Here is a 23,630-nt window from a genome sequence, read left to right on the forward strand (position 1 = left end):
GTGGTTTCTCTAAAGGGCAGACACAAGGGTCTCTGCCAGACCAGGGAAGTCCCCACAATCTAGGTCTCCTCACTGACACTTTCACTCAGCTGTCACTCCTGTGTACACAGGGTCTGCGGAAGAGGGAGCTGCTGAAGGAGCTGCTGCCAGTCATCGGGCAGAATCTCCGTTTCCAACGCCTCTTCACCGAGTGTCAGGAACAGCTCGATATCCTGAGGGACAAGTAGCCTGCCCCAGCCTGTCCTGGCTGCAGCAAGGGCAGGGCCACACTCTCGCCATCGACAATGCCCAGGGCCACCTCTCACCTGGCCAGACTGCAGTGGGAGGAGGAGACAATGGCAGGAGATGTGCTGTTCCGCACCAGAACCAGCCCAGGTGGACGTGCCCTGTGTCCTGGGTCTGATGTTTCCTCAGAAAGGGGCAGCTTGTCCCTCCCTCCAGGACCTCCATGCAGAGCTGGGGCTGGGCTCTGCCTTGCTATCCCTGGGGCCAGTGAGGCACTCCCAGGCCTGCCATCTCCAGCACGGCCCCGAGGTGGACACTAGCCCCTGCCTCTGCAGGCGCTGTGCTGCTTTAGCTATGACAAATGAGCCATTCGTGAGAGGAAGAATCCGAAAACGTTAGGTATTATGCAGTCAGCAGACTGACTGAGACCTATATAAAAGAAAAGCTGTTTCAACACATGGACTATTTTTGTACTAGAATTTGCTAACTTGTAATATGGAATTTTCCTTTTGGCCAATAATCAGGATTTCCCTGTAAGTCACTTGGACATTGGTCACTTGTAGGAAATTTAAACTCTAATTATGACAGCTACACTGAAAAATAATTGTACTGAAATTAACTTGTCTATCTTCATTTGGTTTTAATTTTTAAATGTTTGTAAAAAGAGACTGTTTTTGGGGGGAATGGGGCAAAGGGGTGGGCAATTTCTTTTGTAAGTGTAAAATAAATGAACACGCATTGGATACCAAACCATCCTGGCTTCCCCTGCCTTTTCCTTCTAACTTCCACTTTCCTACCCCTCACTGTGGATCTCTCCTGAAGTGGGCCGTGACAGAACATCAGAGCCAGGAGGGATCTTTTGATGTCATCTGATCCCCCGCACCCCCATCCCCATGCAGAAATTCATTTCATAGTGTGGTGGTCACTTCTCTGGCTATGCAGAACCTCAGGCTGACCTGGGGCTAGCAGACAGGCCACCTTGCACCTGTCATCTCCAAATTGAGTATCATGATCATTGGTTTTAGCTGAGCTGTGCCCCAGGTCCCCAATCATGCTAGGCACCAACGGCTGCAGCTGATATTCATGAAAAGTCAATTTCATGAAAGCAAATCAGTAAGTACTGACTTAGGTGTACTAAAGAATTATCAGTAAAGCTGGAATTTTCTTAGAAAATGGTCCAGATGCTGATCCACAGAAAAGGAGATAAATTCACAGAATCTTCAAGCACAGGTAAGGGCTGAGCATCCCCTACCTCTGGGTTCTGGACTTCGTCTTTGCCACCCTGCCAGCTGTGTATGATGCTGAGTCTGGGGAAGGAGCCCTGGACTTGGAGTTAGAAGGCCTGGGTGACTTTGACCACTGACATCTCTCTGGCTGCTTCCCTGCCTAGTGGCCATCCCACTCCATGTCTCACTTGATGTCAACTGGCTGGATGAGACCTAGGCACACATGCATGCCCAGCAAAGCCAGCACACAGAATGTGAGTAGGCATGAACACGTCAAAAGCCAGGCTGCAAGTGGGAACTTTTCTTTAAGGAGTGAGAAGCCAGAGACTCACTATGTGGGTCAGGCAGCTCCCATGGCAACTCTGCAGCAAGACTTTGTGGAACCACAGGATGCACACAGCCTCGGGATCAACAGCCTGTCTGGACTCCAGACCAGCAAACATCTGGGGCTCATATTTTCAGCTGTCAAATGGAGATGAGGGTAAGAAATCCTGCATCATTATGAGGTAAAACCGGGACCACATAGGTAAAGTCCTGGCACCTAGAAAATGCTCCCTTGAAGGAAAAACATCGGTGGGTGTTTTTACCACTATTGTTTGGAGAGAACAGAGAAACAAGCAAAAAAAACTTGTCAGGGACTTCCATTTCCAGCCAAGATGGAATAAGAAGGACTAGATTTACCCTCCTGCCTGAAACAACCAAAGGAACCAGTCAAAATACATGAAACAATGGTTTCAAGGCAGTGGATATCAGAAAGCAAAGGACAGTGATCCCTGACAGATAGGAAACAAGCAAGGCAAGCCCCACAATTGCCCCAGATTACTACCTGAAGAAAGTTTCCAGGTCGAAGCAAAGGGAGGCGGAGCTGAGGTACAGCTCAATGGACTACTTGAGTTGAAGAAATGGAGCTGTTCAAGAAAGAACAAGGCAGCTAGAGTTCATAGGACTGAATACCAAAGAATATAAAGCTCCATAGGCAGAGAACCCTGGAGATCTGCAGAGGGACCCCCTTGACTATGCTGCTGACTCCTGACAAGTGTATGCTCATAAGAAAACTATCATATGAGGAAATCACTGAGGCAGGCAAAGAACCATCTAAAAGGAATGGAATGTAAATTGCCTGGCTGTCACTCAAAGCTGTGAATAGTGCATGTTCCTAGCAACTAGACTAGAAAAACTCATAACTCACAGGCTTGGAGTAGAGTACTCAGGAAGTCTTGCCTTAGCATTGCAGAATAATTAGAGCACTGCACCAGCCAGAGCAATCTAACAAAAAAATAAAAGCAAGACCTAAAATGACCAAACTGTTTCCAAGTAATTTAATTACACTGCAAAGCAGAGTTTAAGATTTGTAAGAATACAAAATATGCAACATCCAACAAGGTAAAGTTAACCGAGCCTAACATCCCAAGATAAAAAGACATGCAAAGAAGCAGGGAGGTAATCCAAAATGAGAATAATCTGAAAATGAATTCAAACTTGCCCAGAACTTACACAGATTTTAGAACTAGCAGAGAAGGACATTAAAATTGTTATCATAATGCTATTCCTATATTCAAAAAGTTAAGTAGAGACATGGAAGGTCATAAAGAAGTCACAAAACAAACTTCTAGACATGAAAATACAACATCAACATGAAAAAGTGTACATTAGACATTGCAGAAGAAAAGATTAATGAGCTTGAAAGCATAGCAATAGAAATGCTCCAAAACAGAAAAAATCCAAAAGAGGAAAGAAAAGAAAATAGCATCAGAAAGCCATGGGACAACTTCAAGTAGCCTAATATATAAGGAATGGAAATTGCTAAAGAAGAGGGAGAAAGGAGTGACAAAAATTTATTTCAAGGAATAATAGACAAAAACTTGTTCTACCCTTTCCTGCTGTACCTTGTGCCCCTGTAACTTCACACCTATGCCACTTCATTTTCCCCTCACCTTCACCCCTGATATCCATGCCCATGCCCCCTGACTCCCCTACCCCTATCCAGTGATGCCCCACACCTTCCTACTGGCTCCCATTCTCCTTCTTAACTGCCTCCACCTATTGACCTTGTTTCCAAGCAGAACACTGGGGACCCATATCTTCCTGAGCTGAGACTCCTTGCCTCTCCTCCAAGTTCTGACCTGGTCTCCTTGGATACCTGTGGAATATACTAAAAAGCATATGTACTTCACAGGGCCTGGTTTTCCAAAGTCTTGCAGTTTCAAATATTGACCTTGCGGAGGACTGGAAATTTTCCTCAGGCTATAAGTCTCTGGTTTAAGATAAAGATTTGTGGCACAGCAGGTTGCTGGCTCAAAGACAGACTAGTTACTGATTGTTATGTAACAATACTGAGAAAATGCTATAAGAAGGAATGTTTGCTAAGATCAAGCTTGTGTTGATAAGACCACTTAATTGTCTACTGGAATGTCATCTGGCTTGTTTCACTGAAAGTTAAACTATAACCCCACCTCTGTCTCTTCCTGTAACTTCCTGGTCTGGAAAATAAATGCAGGAAGAGAACCCCAATTCAGCGTTAATTTCCCACATGAAAGGGTTGACTCTCACTTGAGCATTCCCAGGGAAGTTAACCACTTCAGGGATTCTCACTGCTCAGAAGAGATGGGCTTTGAGTAATCCTTTGCATCTCCATCACCCAGGGAAAGAGGGGTGACAAATCCGTGGGGGTGAAGCAACACAAAGCAACAGATACCCCTAACTTCAGCTTCCAGATCACATGTGAGGACTTGCAGATCTTTATGAGTTGGAGGTTGTATATACACACAACAGATGCATTCAAGAGGGGGAGCAAAGTACATCACCTCTTCCCATATTAGTCCTATTATTCCTGTCCCCTCAAATACATGACAAAATTCATCTCTAAATTTTTCATCTCTAAATTGTATGTGTGCATTAACTTAATGTTAAGGTTTGAATGTGTTCTCCAAAACTCATGTTGGAATTTAATTGCCATTCTGATGGTATTAAGAGGTGGGACCATTGAGAGGTGATTAGACCATGAGGGCTCTGCCCTCATGAATGAATTGATGTTGTTATCATGGAAGTGGGTTTGTTATGAGAGAGGGTTGTTAAAAAGCGAGTTTCACCCTCTCTGTCTCTTGCTGTCACTCTTAATTGCCCTTCTGCCTTCCACCATGGGATAACACAGCATGAAGGCCTTCACAAGATGCCAGCACCTTGATATTGGACTCCCCAGCCTCTAGAACTGTGAGAAATAAATTTCTTTATAAATGACCTAGTCTGAGGTATTCTGTTATAGCAATATGAAACAAGATGACACAAGTTCCTAATTTTTGTGAAATTATTTTTGTTTGTATAATGTCCAGTTAGCTCAGTTGGTAAGAGAATGGTGCTAATAACATGAAGGTCCAAGGTTGGATCACAGTACCAGCCAGCTGCCAAAAAAAACAAACTTAGAGCACTTCATGAAAGATATATGGATGGCAAATAAAATATGCATATGAAAAGATGTTCAACATCATTAGTCATTCAGAAAATGCAAATTAAAATCACAATAATATAACAACAAATACCTATTAGAATAGCTTAATTTTTTTTTTCTTTTTTTTTTTTTTGTGACCGGTACGGGTATCGCAACACTTGGCTTGGTGGCATCCGCACTGTGCTCAGCCAGTGAGCGCACCGGCCATCCCTATATAGGATCCGAACCCGCGGCAGGAGCACTGCTGCGCTCCCAGCGCTGCACTCTCCCGAGTGAGCCACGGGGTTGGCCCAGAATAGCTTAAATTTTTAAAAATACCAAGTACTAGTGAGGATATGGAGCAATTTTAACTTTCATACTTAGCTGGTAGGAAGACAAAATAGTATAGTAACTTTGATAAACAGTTTGATAGTTTCTTATAAACATACACTTACCATACAATCCAGTTATTCCACTCCCAGTGTTATTTTCAAACTTTATTCACATTTCCATCACCACAAGGATGCCTCATGTTGCCTTTTTACAAAAATAACAGTTTATTGAGATATAATTAACATAATATGCATTTACTTATTTAAAGTGTACGATCCAATGGTTTTTAATATAGTCACATATATGTGCAACCATCACCACAGTCATTATTAGAGCATTTTTTTTTTTTTTTTTTTTAAAAGATGACCGGTAAGGGGATCTTAACCCTTGACTTGGTGTTGTGAGCACCACGCTCAGCCAGTGAGCGAACCGGCCATCTGTATATGGGATCCGAACCCGGGGCCTTGGTGTTATCAGCACCGTACTCTCCCGAGTGAGCCACGGGCCGGCCCATTATTAGAGCATTTTAACCACCTCAAAAAGAAACCCCATCCACTTGATCTATCATGCCCCATTCACATCATCCCTAGGCAACCACCAATCTACTTTCCATCTCTATGGATTTGCCTACTCAGGACATTCATATAAATGGCATCACAGAATATGTGGTCTTTTGTGACTGTCTTCTCTCACTTTGCATAATATTTTCAAGGTTCATCTGTGTTGTAGTATGTATCACTACATACTTCACTCCTCTTTATGGCCAAATAATATTATACTGTATGGATATACCACATTTTGCTTATCCATTCACCTGTTTATGGACATTTGGATTGTTTTCACTTTTTTTTTTTTTTTGCAGCTGACTAGTACAGGATCAAACCTTGGTATTATCAGCACCACACTGTAATCAACCAAGTCATTTGTTAAAGACTGTTCTTTCACACATTGAATGGTCTTGGCACCCTCGAAAATCAGACCATAACAACATGGTTGTTTCCGGACTCTCAATACTATACAGTTGAAATATATGTGTATCCTTATGCTAATATCACACTGTCTTGATAACTCTTGCTTTATAGTAAGTTTTGAAATCAGGAAGTGTGAGTTCTCCAACCTAGTTGTTCTTTCTCAAGATTGTTTTGTCTATTCTGGGGCCTCTGACTTTCCTTATGAATTTTAGGATTAAATTGACAATTTCTACAAAGAAGCCAGCTGAAATTCTAATAGAGATGTGGTGAATCTGTAGATCCATTTGGGTAGTATTGCCATCTTAGCAACTTCAAGTCTTCCAATCCATGAACATGCACATCTTTCCATTTATTTAGACTTTTTAATTTCTTTCAACAATGTTTTGTAGTTTCCAGCGTATAAATTTACAGTTCTTTTGTAAAATCTATTCCCAAGTATTTTATCTTTTTTGTGTGTGGTGGTGATGACTGACCGGTGTGGGGATCCAAACCCTTGACCTTGATGTTACAAGACTGCACTCTGACCAACTGAGCTAACTGGCCAGCCCCTGTATTTTATCCTTTTTGATGCTATTATAAATGGAAGTGTTTTTAAATTTTTACTTTCAGATTTTCCATTGCAAGTGTCTAAAAACTCAGTTGATTTTTGTACATTGATCTTGTATCCTGCAGCCTTGCTGGAACTCATTTATTAGTTCTAACAGTTTTTTCTTTGGACTCTTTAGAATTTTCTATGTATAAGATCATGTAACCTATGAATAGAGATAGTTTTTCTTCTACTTTTCCTATTTTGATCCCTTTTCTTTTGCTTGCCTAATTGCTCCAACCAGAACCTCTAGTACAATGCTGAATAGAAGTGACAAGAATGGGCATCATCGTCTTGTTTCTGATCTTAGGGGGAAAGCAGCCAGTCTTTCACCATTGTGTTTTATACTCATTATGGGCTTTTCATAGATACCCTCTATCAGGTTGAGGAAGTTCCCTTCTAGCTAATTGGATTTTATATGCTGAACCATCCTTGTGTTCCTGAGATAAATTACACCTGTTTGTAGTATATAATATTTTTATACATGTCATTATATTTTTAGGATTTTTTCCATGTTCATACGATAGATTAGTCTGCAGTTTTCTTTGCTCGTGAGACCTTTGTCTGAGTTTGGCATCGGGGTTATATAGGCCTCGTAGAACCAGTGAATGAGTTGGGAAGTGTTCTTTTCTTTTTTCTTTTTTAAAGATGACTGGTAAGGGGATCTTAACCCTTGGCTTGGTGTTGTCAGCACCATGCTCTCCCAAGTGAGCTAACAGGCCATCCCTATATAGGGATCCGAACCCGTGGCTTTGGTGTTACGAGCACCGCACTCTCCCAAGTGAGCCACGGGCCAGCCCCGGGAAGTGTTCCTTTCTATTTATTTGAAGAGCTTGTGAAGAATTGCCATTAATTTTTTTTTAATGTTTGGTGGAATTCAGCAGTAAAGCCATCTGGGTTGGCACATTTTTCATGAAAAATTTTTTGATTAGTAATTCCGTCTCTTTATTCAATACGTATATTTGGATTATCTATTCTTCTTGAGTAAGTTATGGTAATTATTGTCTGTCTAGAGATTTGCCCACTTCACCTATCTAATTTATGGGCATATAATTACTCATAGTATTCCTTTATAATCCTTTTTATTTCTGTAAAATTGATAGTAATGTCCTCTTTTTTAAAAAATCTAATACTAGTAATTTGAATCTTCTCTTGTTTGCTTGGTCAATACAGCTAAAGGTTTGTCAATTTTGTTGATTGATAGAGTTTGGATGTGTTGTCCCCCCAAAACTCATGTGGAAATCTGATCCCCAATGTGACCCCTGTGTTGGAATCAGTGTTGGAATCATGGGGGCGGATCCCTCATGAATGGATTAATGCTCTCCCTGGGGGAGGAGGGCCTGAGTGAGTTCTCACTCTAATAGTTCCTGTGAGAGCTGGTTGTTTAAAAGACCCTGGCACCTCCTCTCGCTCTCTTGCTTCCTCTCGCCATGTGATCTGCTTGTACCCACTGGCTGCCTGCCACTTTCTGCCATGAATAGAAGCAGCCTGAGGCCCATGCCAGATGCAGCTGTCCCAGAATTGTAAGCCAAATAAACCTCTCTTCTTTATAAATCACCCAGTCTCAGGTAGTTCTGTTATAGCAACACAAAACAGACTAATACATTGATCTTTTGAAAGAGCCAGCTTTTGGTTTCCTTTATTTTTTCCATTGTTTTTCTACTTTCTATTTCATAAATGTGTACTCTAATCTTTATTATTTCCTTCCTTCTGCTTGCTTTAGGTTTAGTTTGCCCCTTTTTTCTCCAGTGTGTTATTCTAGAAGTTTATGTGATTACAGCTATAAATTTCCCTCTAAAGACTGCTTTAGTGGCATCCCATAATTTTTGGTATGTTGTTTGCTCATTTTCATTGATCTCAAAGTATTTTCTAGTTTTCCTTTTGATTTCTACTTTAACCAATTGGTCATTTAGAGTGTACTGTTCAATTTCCACATATTTGTGAGTTTTGCAACATTCTTTCTGTTAGTGATGTGATATCATTTCATTGTGTTAAAAAAAAAACTATATTATTTCTATCCTTTAAGTTTATTGGGGCTTGTTTTGTAGTCTAGCATGTGGTCTACCCTGGAAAATGTTCCATATACACGTGAGAAAAATGTGTGTTCCTCTGTTGTTAAGTGGAGTCATGTTGCTCTTTTAGTCACACAACTTCCCCATCACCACCTCCTTAACCCATAGTAACCGTGAATCTGTCCTCTATTTCTGTAATTTTTTAATTTCAACAATATTATGTAAATGGAATCATACAGTATTTAACTAATTGGAATTTGCTTTTGTCACTCAGGATAATTGTCTGGAAATTAAGTCAAGTTGTTGTATGTATCATAACTTCATTCATTTTTTATTTATTTATTGCTGAGTAGTAGTTCATCAGGTTTTTGGTGATTATAGTTAAAGCTGCAGTTAAAGTTTTTGTGTGAATATAAGTCTTTATGGAATATATGCCCAGGAGGGCAATTTCTGGGCCAGTTCTTCCCAATCTATAGATTCAACTTAATCCCAATAAAAATCCCCGCAAGTTATTTTGCAGATATTGACAAAATAATTCCAAAGTTTATGAGGAAAGTCAAAAAACCTAGAATAGCCAACACAATGTTTAAGAAGAGCAGAACCAAAAGACTGACACTACCCAACTTTAAGACTTTCTGTAAAGCTACAATAATCAAGACAGTGTAACACTGGTGAAAGAATAGATAAATAGATCAGTGGAACAGAACAGACAGCCCAGAAATAAACCCACATAAATATAGTCAACTGATCTTTGGCAAAGGAACAAAGATAATTCAGTAGAGAAAGATTAATCTTTTCAATAAATGGAGATGGATGCACTGGACATCCACATGCAAAAAAAAAAAAAAAAAAGAATCTAGACAGAAATTTAAATCTGCTCCTCTGAGAACATCACTGTTAAGAGAGTGAAAAGACAAGCCACAGACTTGGAAAAAAATATTAGCAAATAACTTCTCTGATAAAGGACTCTATCCGACATATACGAAGAACTCTTAAAATTCAAATATGAGAAAAGAACCCCATTTAAAAATGGACAAAAGATCTAAACACATATCTCACCAAAGAAGATACACATATAGATATAAGAATATGAGAAGATGTTCAACATCACATGCATTAGGGAATTATGAATTCAAAAAACAATGAGTAACCACTACACATAATATATCAGCTAAAATCCAAAAACCTGACAGTACCAAATGCTGGTGAGGATGTGGAAAAACAAGAATTTTCATTCATTGTTGGTGAGAATGCAAAGTGGTGCAGCCACTTTGGAAGATGATCTGGCAGTTTCTTCCAAGCTAAACATAGCCTTAATATATGATCTAGAAATTGCACTCCTTGTATTTACACAGAAACATACACATGACTGTTTAAAGCAACTTCATTTTTAATTGCAAAAACTGGAAGCAATCAAGATGTCCCTCAATAGGTGGATAAGCAAACTGGTATATTCATACTTTGGAATATTACTGAATGATAAGAAATGAGCTATTAAGCAATGAAAAGACATGGAGGAACCCTAAATGGATATTGCTAAGTGAAAGAAGCCAATTTGAAAAGGCTGCATACTGTATAATCCCAACTAAAAGACATTCTGTAAAAGGCAAAACTATAAAGACAGTAAAAAGATCAGTGGTTGCCAGGGATTCCATGGCTAGGGTGGGGCTGTGAGAGACAGAGAAATGTAGGTAAAGCACAGGAAATTTTTATAGTGAGGAAATTGTTTTATATGATATTGTAATGATATTATGCAGTTGTCAAAACCCATAGACCTGTACAACATGAGTGAACCCTAATATAAACTATAGGCTTTACTTAATAATAATGTATCAACGTTGGCTCATCATGCTAATAATAATAGGGGGAACTGAGTAGTGGAGATAGGGTATATGGGAACTCTCACCTATTCAATTTTTTTTTGTAAACCCAGACTGCACTAAAAAGTTGTCTACTAATGTTTTAAAATCTGTTGAACATATTTTTATGGGTCTATCTCTGGGTTCTCTACTCTTTTGCTTTGATCTATGTGTCTGTCAGCATCACATAGTCTTAATTAATGTGGCTATATAGTAAGCCTTAGCATTGGGTGGTGATTTTTCCAACTTTATTCTTCTGTTTCAAAATGTTTTAGTTATTGTAGGACCTATATGTTTCTCTATAAATTTTATTATAAGCTTGATTGCATCTACAAAAAAAAACTTGCTTGGATTTTGATAGTAATCGTATTATTACTGTGTACTATTTGGGGGAAATTGGCATCCTTAATATGTTGTCTTCTAATCCATGAACATGCTATGCCTCTCCATTTATTTAGATTGTCTTTGATTTCTTTCACCAGTGTTGTCTTGTTTTCATAGTGTGAATCCTATACCTGTATTGTTAGATTTACAACCAAAGTATTTTTATGAAGCAAATACAAATAGTGTTGTATATTTTCATTTCAGTGTCCAAATGTTAATTGCCAGTATATAGAAATACAGTTGATTTTTTTATGTTGATATTGTATCCTGAAACCTTTCTAAATTCACTTATTAGTTCCAGGAATTTTTGTGCATTTTCTTTTTGTTGTTGTTTTTTTATTCCTTTCGACTTCCCATGTAGTCAATCATGTCATCTGAAAACAAGGACTTTTGGGCATGAACAGAATGCAGCCAAGTTCTTGGAAACTCTATAACAAGGAAGACTCTTCCTCCAGTTTCGAATAAGCTCTTTCTCATTTCCATCTGAGACCTCCTCAGAATGGCCTTTACTGTCCACATTTCTTTTTTTTTCTGTATGTCTGAAATATATTTTTTAATCAAAATATTATTCACATACCATAAAAATCACCTATTTAAAGTATACAATTAGTGTGTTTTTAAAAAGTATATCACAAGATTGTGCAATCACTAGCACAACCTAATTCCAGAACATTTCCATGACCCCAGAAAGAAACCCTGTATTCATTATCATTCACTCCCCATGTTCCACACCTGGCAACCACTCATCTACTTTCCGTCTCTATGGATTTGCCTATTCTGGACATTTAATATAAATGGAGTCATGCGACATGTGGCCTTTTGTGACTGGCGTCTTTCACTTAGCATAGTTTTCAAGGTTACTGCACGTTGTAGCATGTGTCAGTACTTCATTCATTTTTATTGCAAATAAGCTCCCTTGTATTAATATTCCACGTTTTGTTTATCCATTCATCAGTTGATGGACATTTAGGTTGTTTCCACTTTTTGGCTATTATGAATAATGCCGCTATGAACATTGATGTACAAGTTTTTTTGTATGTATGTTTTCATTTCTCTTGGGTAAACACCTAGGATTGAAATTTCTGGGTTATGTGGTAACTGTATGTTTAACTTCTTGAGGAAGTGGGCCATTTTACATTCCCACTAGCACTGCATGAGGGCTCTAATTTCTCCACATTCTTGACAACACCTGCTATTGTTGTTTATCTTTTTGATTATACCCATCCTAGTGGGTGTGAAGTGGTATCTCATTGCGGTTTTGATTTGCATTTCCCTGATAACTATGATGTTGAACATCTTTTCATGTTCTTATTCACTATTTGTATATCTTCTCTGGAGAAATGTGTATTCATATCCTCTGCCCATTTTTACATTGGCTATTTGTCTTTCCATTGTCAAATTGTAATATTTCTTTTTATATTCTGGATACTCGATCCTTATCTGACATATGAATTACAAATATTGTCTCCCATTCTGTAGGTTGTCTTTTCACTTTCTTGATAGTGTCCTTTTTTTTTTTTTTTTTTTTTTTAATTTTATTTTCTCGATATACATTGTGGCTGATTATTGCTCCCCATCACCAAAACCTCCCTCCCTTCTCCCTCCCCCCCTCCCCCCCAACAATGTCCTTTCTGTTTGCTTGTTGTATCAACTTCAAGGAATTGTGGTTGTTATATCTTCTTCCCCCCCCCCCGGTTTTGTGTGTGTGTGTGTGTGTGTGTGTGTGTGTGTGTGTGAATTTATATATTAATTTTTAGCTCCCACCAATAAGTGAGAACATGTGGTATTTCTCTTTCTGTGCCTGACTTGTTTCACTTAATATAATTCTCTCGAGGTCCATCCATGTCGTTGCAAATGGCAGTATTTCATTCGTTTTTATAGCTGAGTAGTATTCCATTGTGTAGATGTACCACATTTTCCGTATCCACTCATCTGATGATGGACATTTGGGCTGGTTCCAACTCTTGGCTATTGTAAAGAGTGCTGCGATGAACATTGGGGAACAGGTATACCTTCGACTTGATGATTTCCATTCCTCTGGGTATATTCCCAACAGTGGGATAGCTGGGTCGTATGGTAGAACTATCTGCAGTTGTTTGAGGAATCTCCATACCATTTTCCATAGAGGCTGCCCCATTTTGCAGTCCCACCAACAATGTATGAGAGTTCCTTTTTCTCCGCAACCTCGCCAACATTTATCGTTCAGAGTCTTTTGGATTTTAGCCATCCTAACTGGGGTTAGGTGGTATCTCAGTGTGGTTTTGATTTGCATTTCCCGGATGCTGAGTGATGTTGAGCATTTTTTCATATGTCTGTTGGCCATTTGTATATCTTCCTTAGAGAAATGCCTACTTAGCTCTTTTGCCCATTTTTTAATTGGGTTGCTTGTTTTCTTCTTGTAAAGTTGTTTGAGTTCCTTGTATATTCTGGATATTAATCCTTTGTCAGATGTATATTTTGCAAATATTTTCTCCCACTCTGTTGGTTGTCTTTTAACTCTGTTAATTGTTTCTTTTGCTGTGCAGAAGCTCTTTAGTTTGATATAATCCCATTTGTTTATTTTTCCTTTGGTTGCCCGTGCTTTTGGGGTCATATTCATGAAGTCTGTGTCCAGTCCTATTTCCTGAAGTGTTTCTCCTATGTTTTCTTTAAGAAGTTTTATTATTTCAGGGTGTATATTTAAATCCTTAATCCATTTTGAGTTGATTTTAGTATACGGTGAGAGGTATGGATCTAGTTTCATTTTCCTGCATATGGATATCCAGTTATCCCAGCACCATTTGCTGAAGAGGCAGTCCCTTCCCCAGTGAATAGGCTTGGTGCCTTTGTCAAAGATCAGATGGCAGTAAGTGTGTGGGTTGATTTCTGGATTCTCTATTCTATTCCATTGGTCAGTGTGTCTGTTTTTATGCCAGTACCATACTGTTTTGGTTATTATAGCTTTGTAGTATAGCTTAAAGTCCGGTAGTGTTATGCCTCCAGCTTTATTTTTTTTGCTCAGCATTGCTTTGGCTATGCGTGGTCTTTTATTGTTCCATATAAATGACTGGATAGTTTTTTCCATTTCTGAGAAAAATGTCTTTGGAATTTTGATGGGGATTGCATTGAATTTGTATATCACTTTGGGTAGTATGGACATTTTCACTATGTTGATTCTTCCAATCCAAGAGCATGGGATATCTTTCCATCTTCTTGTATCCTCTCTAATTTCTCTCAGCAGTGGTTTGTAGTTTTCATTATAGAGATTTTTCACCTCTTTGGTTAACTCAATTCCTAAGTATTTTATTTTTTTGGTAGCTATTGTAAATGGGCAGGCTTTCTTGATTTCTTGTTCTGCATGTTCACTATTGGAGAAAAGAAATGCTACTGATTTTTGTGTGTTGATTTTGTATCCTGCTACTGTGCTGAAATCATTTATCAATTCCAGCAGGATTTTTGTAGAGGTTTTAGGCTGTTCAATATATAGGATCATGTCATCTGCAAACAGGGACAGTTTGACTTCATCTTTTCCAATCTGGATGCCCTTTATTTCCTTCTCTTCTCTGATTGCTCTGGCTAGTACTTCCAACACTATGTTGAATAGGAGTGGTGAGAGTGGGCATCCTTGTCTAGTTCCTGTTCTTAAAGGAAAAGCTTTCAGCTTTTCCCCATTCAGGATGATATTGGCAGTGGGTTTGGTATATATGGCTTTAATTATGTTGAGATACTTTCCCTCTATACCTAACTTATAGAGGGTCTTTGTCAAGAATGAGTGCTGAACTTTATCAAATGCTTTTTCAGCATCTATAGATATGATCATATGGTCCTTGTGCTTGAGTTTGTTAATATGGTGTATCACATTTATTGATTTGCATATGTTGAACCAACCTTGCATCCCTGGAATGAATCCCACTTGATCGTGATGAATAATTTTTCGTATGTGTTGCTGTATTCTGTTTGCTAGTATTTTAGTGAGGATTTTTGCATCTATATTCATCAAGGATATCGGCCTGTAGTTTTCTTTTTTGGTTATATCTTTACCTGGTTTTGGTATCAGGATGATGTTTGCTTCATAGAATGAGTTTGGGAGATTTGCGTCCGTTTCAATCTTTTGGAATAGTTTGTAAAGAATCGGTGTCAATTCCTCTTTGAATGTTTGGTAAAATTCTGCTGTGAATCCATCTGGTCCTGGGCTTTTCTTTGTTGGGAGCCTTCTGATAACAGCTTCAATCTCCTTTATTTTTATTGGTCTGTTCAAATTTTCTACATCTTCATGGTTCAGTTTTGGGAGGTTGTGTGTGTCCAGAAATTTATCCATTTCCTCCAGATTTTCAAATTTGTTGGCGTATAGTTGTTTATAGTAGTCTCGAAAGATTCCTTGTATTTCAGATGAATCAGTTGTAATATCGCCTTTTTCATTTCTAATTTTGGTTATTTGAGTCTTCTCTCTTCTTTTTTTTGTTAGCCATGCTAATGGTTTGTCAATTTTATTTATCTTTTCAAAAAACCAACTTTTTGATTCGTTGATCTTTTGAATTGTTTTTTGGTTTTCAATTTCATTTAGTTCTGCTCTGATTTTAATGATTTCTTTCCTTCTGCTAACTTTAGGTTTGGATTGTTCTTGTTTTTCTAGTTCTTTAAGGTGAAGTGTTAGGTTGTTCACTTGCCATCTTTCTATTCTTCTGAAGTGAGCATTTAATGCAATAAATTTTCCCCTCAATACTGCTTTTGCAGTATCCCACAGGTTTTGGTATGATGTATCATTGTTTTCATTAGTTTCAATAAATTTTTTGATTTCCTGCTTGATTTCTTCTTGGACCCATATGTCGTTGAGTAGAGTGCTGTTTAATTTCCATGTGTTTGTATAGTTTCCAGAGTTTAGTTTGTTATTAATTTCTAGTTTTAATCCATTGTGGTCTGAGAAAATACATGGGATATTTCCAGTTTTTTTGAATTTATTGAGACTTGATTTGTGACCTAATATGTGATCTATCCTGGAGAATGATCCATGTGCTGCTGAGAAGAATGAATATTCTGAGGTTGTTGGGTGGAATGTTCTGTAGATATCTGCCAATTCCAATTGGTCTAGAGTCTTGTTTAGATCTTGTGTTTCTCTACTGATTCTTTGCCTAGATGATCTGTCTAATATTGACAGTGGGGTGTTCAGGTCCCCTGCTATTATGGTATTAGTGTCTATTTCCTTCTTTAGGTCTAATAGAGTTTGTTTTATAAATCTGGCTGCTCCAACATTGGGTGCATACATATTTATGATTGTTATGTCTTCTTGATGGATCAATCCTTTTATCATTATGTAGTGTCCCTCATTGTCTCTTTTTATGGTTTTTAGTTTAAAGTCTATTTTGTCAGATATAAGAATAGCTACTCCAGCTCGTTTTTCTTTTCTGTTTGCATGGTAAATCTTTTTCCATCCTTTCACTCTTAGTCTATGTGAGTCTTTCTGGGTGAGGTGGGTCTCTTGTAGGCATCATATAGTTGGGTCCTCCTTTTTGATCCAGTCAGCCAGTCTGTGTCTTTTGATTGGGGAATTTAAGCCTTTTACATTAAGAGTTGTTATTGAAAGGTGTTGATTTATTCCTCGCATTTTGTTGGTTGTTTGGTTGTCTTAGGTCTCTTTTGTTCCTTGCTTTCTGATTTACTGATTGGTTTCTGTGTTTGTTGGTTCCTTAGGTTGTAGATAGTGTTTTTGTTTGCTTGTTTTCTCTTCATGAATGCCATTTTTATTATACTAGTGGGTTTTGATTTTTCTTGGGTTTTTAGTGCAGTGGTAGTTATTTTTCAGGAACCAAACCCAGTACTCCCTTGAGGATTTCTTGTAAGGGTGGTCGTGTGGTAGTGAACTCCCGCAGTTTTTGTTTGTCTTAGAAATATACTATTTGCCCTTCATTTTGGAAGGATAGCCTTGCAGGGTAAAGTATTCTTGGCTGGCAATCTTTGTCTTTTAGTATTTTGAAAATATCATCCCGTTCCTTTCTAGCTTTTAGGCTTTGTGATGAAAAGTCTGATGTTAGCCTGATTGGTGCTCCCTTATAGGTGGTTTGACTCTTCTCTCTTGCAGCTTTTAAGATTCTCTCTTTGTCTCTGAGTTTTGCCAATTTGACTATGACATGTCTTGGAGAAGGCCTTTTTGGGTTGAATACGTTTGGAGATCGTTGAGCTTCCTGGATCTGAATATCTGTGACATTTCCTATACCTGGGAAGTTTTCTGCTACTATTTTTCTGAATATGTTTTCAATGGAATCTCCATTTTCCTCCCCTTCTCGAATACCCATGACTCGGATATTTGAGCGCTTAAGGTTGTCTGATATCTCTCTCAGATTTTCTTCCATGTCCTTGATTCTTTTTTCTTTCTTTTTGTCTGCTTGTGTTATTTCAAACAGCCCATCTTCAAGTTCAGAGGTTCTCTCTTCAACTTCGACAAGCCTGCTGTTTAAACTCTCCGTTGTGTTTTTTCTTTCTTTCTTTTTTTTTTTTTTTGTCTTTTTTGTGACCGGTAAGGGGATCGCAACCCTTGGCTTGGTGTCGCCCACACCGCGCTCAGCCAGTGAGCACACCGGCCATCCCTATATGGGATCCGCTCCCGAGTGCGCCACAGGGTCGGCCCCGTTGTGTTTTTTATTTCGCTGAATAACTTCTTCAGTTCAGCAAGTTCTGCTACATTTTTTTTCAGGACATTGATTTCTTTGTACATTTCCTCTTTCAGATCCTGTATACTTTTCCTCCTTTCGTCATGATGTCTAGCTGTGTTTTCTTGTATCTCATTCAGTTTCCTTAGAATTATCACTCGAAATTCCTTGTCAGTCATTTCAAGGGCTTCTTGTTCTATAGGATCTAGAGTTTGAGATTTATTAACTTTTGGTAGTGTACTTTCTTGATTTTTTGTATTTCTGGTATCTTATTTATTTATTTTTTTTTTGATGTTTATTCATTGTGGCAGGGGGTTTCACAATCCACCAGTTTGAGACTAATGAATAACTAGGATGTTGCTGTGGTTGCCAATTTCGTATGGCTACCTCCATGGCTGCTCAGTTGGCCTCTAGTGCCTTGTGTGTGTGGTTGCCTCGGGTCTTGGGCTTCTCCGGGGAGCCACCTTTCTGGTCAGCTTGGACTCTGCTGGGCTGGTGGATCACGTACCACAGGGTGTGTGATCGCTGTTGAGCTTTCACTTCCTGTGCAGGACTTCTCCCTGTTCCATGTGCTCTGTCCCAGGCTGTTGGATCGTGCAGTGGCGACCCCACAGGGTGCGTGGTTTCTGTCGAGTCTCCGCCTCCTTGGCAGCACGTCTCCCTACTCTGTGCGCACTGTGCTGGGCTGGGGAGTGTCTTCTGCAACCCTCGTCTGTCAGCTGGGCCTTCAAGACCCTGCTCGGCACCGCCTCGCCCAGGAAGTCTACCAGGTTTCTGCTAGGCACAGACGACCGGTTGCTCTGGGTGCCTTTGTAGCACTGTGTAGATCTTTCTCGGGACTTGTTCACCTTTGTATCCCCCCGGTATAAACCGAGTCTAGCGCCCGCCTGCAGCCAGCTCTCCGGCAGGTTCAAGTGGACCTGAGAACTCTCCTACCACACTATTCCCAACCAGAAATTGGTTAGGCTTTTTTCCGAACTGGTGGCCGCAGAGATGGTATCTGCCTCCCAGTAACAGGAAGTTTACCGGGGGCCAGAGTCCAGGGTGCGGTGGAGTGAGAGTCGGCCCGCCCGTACTTCCTTGCCCTCCCAACACTGGCCGGAGACGCCCCACGCCACCAGCCCCGCCAGAGAACCGCGGAGGGAATGGGAGGGGAGGCCGGCCCACAGGCTCCGGAAAGCCCTGCGCCAGGCCAAGCAAGTGCGAGGGCTCAGTGGCGGCCGAGCCGGGCGGAGCTGCCCGGACCTGGGAAAATGGAGGGAGCCCCGGGGCGGTGAGTGGCCTGGTGATGCAGGCGGGAGTTGGGTGGGCGTCTGCCGCCCACAGGACTGGTCCAGGGGTCACTCACAGTGCTGTGCCAGGTCGGGCGCTCACTCTCTGTCTCTGGTTTGCCGCCTTTCCCAGTTCTCGGCTGCTGCCGCCTCGGGCTGTTCAGTCGTGGCGCAGCGCGGGCGCTCCCAGGAATCTTCTTTAATGCCGGCCTGAAACCTCGACTCCTGAATAGGGCAGCTGGCCGCCTTCAGCGCGGCCCCGGCCTCCGGGATCCTGTCTGCATCCACAGCAGCCCTGGCGCCGTGTTCCCTGTTTCGAGACTCGCTTTTGCAGCTAAGAAACAGTTCTTTTCCTGCTCCACACTTCAAAGCTGTTGCCTGTAAATGAGGCAGCCTCTCCTGCCGAGGGCAAAGTGGCGGTCACCCCCCACAACCGGTCAGCAGCAGCAGTCCTCCCTTAAGAGATGGCAAGAGGAGGGTCCACAAGTTTCCCGGCTGCCTGAGGCCCAGTGGCCGCCTTTTCCACCTCAGCTACTCCGCGCCAGCCGCCGCAGCCACCGCCATCTTGAAAGTCCCCCATGGTAATTCTTGATAGTGTCCTTTAAAGTAGAAAAGCTTTTAATTTTGATGAAGCCCAATTTATCTATTTTTTCTTTGGTTCCTTCTGTTTTAAGTATATCTAAGAAACTATTGCCTAATCCAAGGTTGTGACAATTTACATCTATTTTTTTCTAAAAGCTTTATAGTTGATCCATTTGGAGTTCATTTTAGTATAGTATATAGAGGGAGAGATCTAACTTTATTATTTTGCAATGGTTAACCAGTTGTTACAATATCATTTCTTGAAAAAAATGATTCTTTCCCTCTTTGAATTGTCTTGGCACCCTTGTCGAAAATTAATTGACCAAAAATATATGGGTTTATTTCTGGTCTTTTAATTCTATACCATTGATCTACATGTCTATCCTTATGCAAGTACTACACAGTCTCGATTGCTGTATCTTTGTAGTAAGTTTTAAAATTAGGAAACAGGAGTCATCCAACTTCATTTTTTCTTTTCAAGATTGTTTTGACTATTCTGTTCCCCTTGAATTTCCATATGAATTTCAGGACCAACCTGTCAGTTTAGTTTTGGAGGCTAGGAAGTCACGGTACAGGGGTTGTATCTGGTGAGGGCCTCCTTCTGGGTGGGAATTCTCTAAAGGGTCCCATGGCAACACAGGGTATCATATGGTGAGAATTCCACTGTCCATATTTCTACTACCATTCTGGTCATCACCACTTAACCAGTCTCTAAGACCTTCCAGACTTTCCCTGGTCTTCTTGTCTTCTAAGCCCTAACTAGAATCTAGGCTTTTTCTAGCCTGCTCTTCCAAATTTTTCCAGCCTTTGTCCATCATCCAATTCCAAAGCTGCTTCCACACTTTCAGATATTTGTTAGCCATACCCCACTCCCAGTATCAATTTTCTGAATTAGTTTGTTTCTATTGCTTATAACAAAATACCTGAAACTGAGTAATTTATAAAGAAGTGAAATTTATTTCTTTCAGTTTTGGAGGCTGGGAAGTCTAAAGTCCAAGGGACACATTTGGTGAGGGCCTTCTTCTGCATGGTTACTCTCTATAGTGACACAGGGTGTCACATGGTGAGAGAATGGCCTGAGCAAGAGTGAGGACACAGTCCTCATGATCTGATCACCTCTTCAAGGCTCCACCTTTCAAATACCATAATTGGAATTCCCACCCTCTTAACACTTTTATAATGGGGTCAAATTTCCAATACATGAATTGTGGGGGGGACACATTTAACATTTAATTATACACAGTAGTGTATAATTATTTTTATATATTGCTGAATTCCAGTCTATAATATTTTGTTAAGAATTTTTACATGTATATTCATGAGTGATATTGGCCTGTAGTTTTCTTTTTTGTACTGTTTGTCTTGCTTTTGTGTCAGGGTAATACTAACTAACTTCATAAAATAAATTTGGAAGTTATCCCTCCTCTTCTTTTTTCTGAAAGAGATTGTGTTGTGTCAATTCTTTAACAACTGGTTTCAGGCCTACATGTCTGGGGAGAGGAGCAGTTTCTCCATTAGAAACTCTTGAACGAGGACATTCGGTGAGTTTCTGGGTTGGTTACAGTTCCTCTGAGTCATCTCATCAAAGCCTTCCATTCACCAAAAAACACATCTGTTTCTATTAATGCATCAGTTTTTCAAAACCAGCATCAAGCTGTAGTTCTTGAAGATGAGGCTCCCAGCAATAAGCCTGCACTTAACTTAAGGGACCTTAGATTATCTAAATTAAAAATTGGACAGGTTTATCAACTCATAGAAAAATCTACTTCCCGGATTTTTTAAAGGCAAAAACGTTTCTTCCTATTGGCACACATCTCATGTCTCTGCACAATTCTTCTTTGAAAATAAATACGGTTATTAGATATATTTAGTATGTTACGTTCCTTTTGCTTATGGAGACATATCCAAGAAGCTCTTCAGATCATTTGTTCAGATCTTCAGTACTGACCAGGGGTTTCTTTTGTGGGATTCAGGGTCAGATGTTCAGAGCTTGGACAAACTCATGAAAACCAAAAACATACCTAAAGTTCACCAAGGTGCATTCAAAACTGGTTTTGCAGAGGGTTTTCTGAAAGCTCAAACACTAATCTAAAAAAACAATGATTCCCTAAGGCTAACTCTGATTCTCTTTGTTCTGCTGCTATTTGGCATTTACACTCTTAAAAAAAAATTTTTTTTTTACCCGTTCACTTCTGGACAACAACAGGGCTGGATTCTGCAATAGATCCTGTCCAGATGAAAAATATCACCTTTTGAACCTGTTAAAGGAGTATAGGAAGCTAAATAAGAATTACAAGAAGTCGTTGAATTCTTGAAAAATCCACAAAAATTTACTGTGCTTGGAGGTAAACTTCCAAAAGGAATTCTTTTAGCTGAATGACCAGGGACAGGAAAGACGCTTCTTGCCTAAGCTGTGGCAGGAGAAGCTGATGTTCCTTTTTTATGCTTCTGGATAAGAATTTCATGAGATATTTGTGGGTGTGGGAGCCAGTCCCATCAGAAATCTTTTTAGGGATGCAAGAACAAATTCTCCTTGTGTTATATTTATTGATGAATTAGATTGTTTGGGGGAAGAGAATTGAATCTCCAATGCATTCATATTGAAGGCAGACTATAAATCAACTTCTTGCTGAAAGGAATGGTTTTAAACCCAATGAAGGCATTATCATCACAGGACCTACAAACTTCCCAGAAGCATTAGATAATGCCTTAATAAGTTTTGACATGCAAGTTATGGTTCCAAGTCCAGAAGTAAGAAGTTGAACAGAAATTTTGTAATCGTGTCTCAATAAAATAGTTTGATCAGTCTGTTGATCCAGAAATTATAGTTCAAGGTACTATTGGCTTTTCTGGAGCAGAGTTGGAGAATCTTGAGAATCAAGGTGCATTAAAGACAACTGTTGATGGACAAGAAATGGTTACCATGAAGGAACTAGAGTTTTCTAAAGATAAAATTCTAATGGGACCTGAATGAAGAAGCATGTAAATTGTTAAAAAAAAAAAAAAAAAAACACCACAGCATATCATGAATCTAGTCATGCTATTATTGCATAGTACACGGAAAATGCAATGCCTGTCAACAAAGCCACAATCATGCCACAGGGGCCAGCATTTGGACATGGGTCTCTGTTGCCTGAGAATGACAGCTGGAATGAAACTAGAACCCAGGAAACAGATGTTACTATGGGAAGAAGAGTGGCAGAGGAGCTTATATTTGGAACTGACCATATTATAACAGGTGCTACCAGTGATTTTAATAATGCAACTAAAATAGCAAAGCAGATGGTTACCAGATTTGGGATGAGTGAAAAGCCTGTAGTTATGACCAAAGGGATTCAGGGAAACTGAGTACAGAAACTCAATCTGCCATTGAACCAGAAATGAGAATCCTTCTAATTGACTCATATGAACGAGAAGAACATTATCTTGAAAACTCATGCAAAAGAGCATAAGAATCTAGCAGAAGCTTTCTTGACCTATGAGACTTTGAATGCCAAAGAGATTCAAGTTGTCTTGAGGGGAAGAAATTGGAAGTGAGATGGTAACTCTCTTGATATGGATGCATTGCTAAGTTTATTGCAAGAATATAAGTAGCACTGCAGTTGTCTTCTTTTGGAACGCTTTCCCCCCATTCTTGATATTTTATTTATTTATTTTTTAAAAGATGACCAATAAGGGGATCTCAATCCTTGGCTCGGTGTTGTCAGCACCACGCTCAGCCAGTGAGCCAACCGGCCATAGCTATATAGGATCCGAACCCGTGGCCTTGGTGTTATCAGCACCGCACTCTCCCGAGTGAGCCACGGGTTGGCCCTTCCCCCGTTCTTGACTTGGTATAATTCAAGGATCTGAAACACTTTGTCAATCTTTTGTTGCATTTGTCTAATTTTAGCTATTCTCCTGATGAGACCTACTGCAAATTAGTAAACTATAGCAAATATTTTTTTTTGAGCCCCTGTTCACTTTATTCAAATAACTTTTTTTCCCTGTGAAAGTGAACTGAGAAGGAATTAAAGAAAGCCTCATATATTAACTTCTTAAATGTATTCTTTGTTCAAAATAAGGGTCATTAGGAGAGGCACAGGTTGTGGGCCTTGTCCCAGCAAACAAAGCCACCAAGGCAGTCCTGCAATT

General features: G+C 39.8%; 1 protein-coding gene and 1 pseudogene across 2 annotated transcripts in view; both read left to right on the forward strand.

Moving 5' to 3' along the window:
* Nucleotides 1-894, forward strand: part of LOC134369294 (protein HIRA) — an 83,320-nt gene extending 82,426 nt beyond the window's left edge. For both annotated transcript variants that reach the window (XM_063085644.1, XM_063085645.1), the window contains one exon: nt 111-894. In XM_063085644.1, coding sequence (XP_062941714.1) covers nt 111-227 — 117 coding nt within the window. In that variant the 3' untranslated portion in view covers nt 228-894. The remainder of the gene's footprint in view (nt 1-110) is intronic.
* LOC134370804 (ATP-dependent zinc metalloprotease YME1L1-like) lies at nt 285-23,041 on the forward strand (annotated as a pseudogene).
* Nucleotides 23,042-23,630: the final 589 nt, after the last annotated feature.

This window comes from Cynocephalus volans, chromosome 2, assembly GCF_027409185.1.
Source record: "Cynocephalus volans isolate mCynVol1 chromosome 2, mCynVol1.pri, whole genome shotgun sequence".
NCBI lineage: Eukaryota > Metazoa > Chordata > Mammalia > Dermoptera > Cynocephalidae > Cynocephalus > Cynocephalus volans.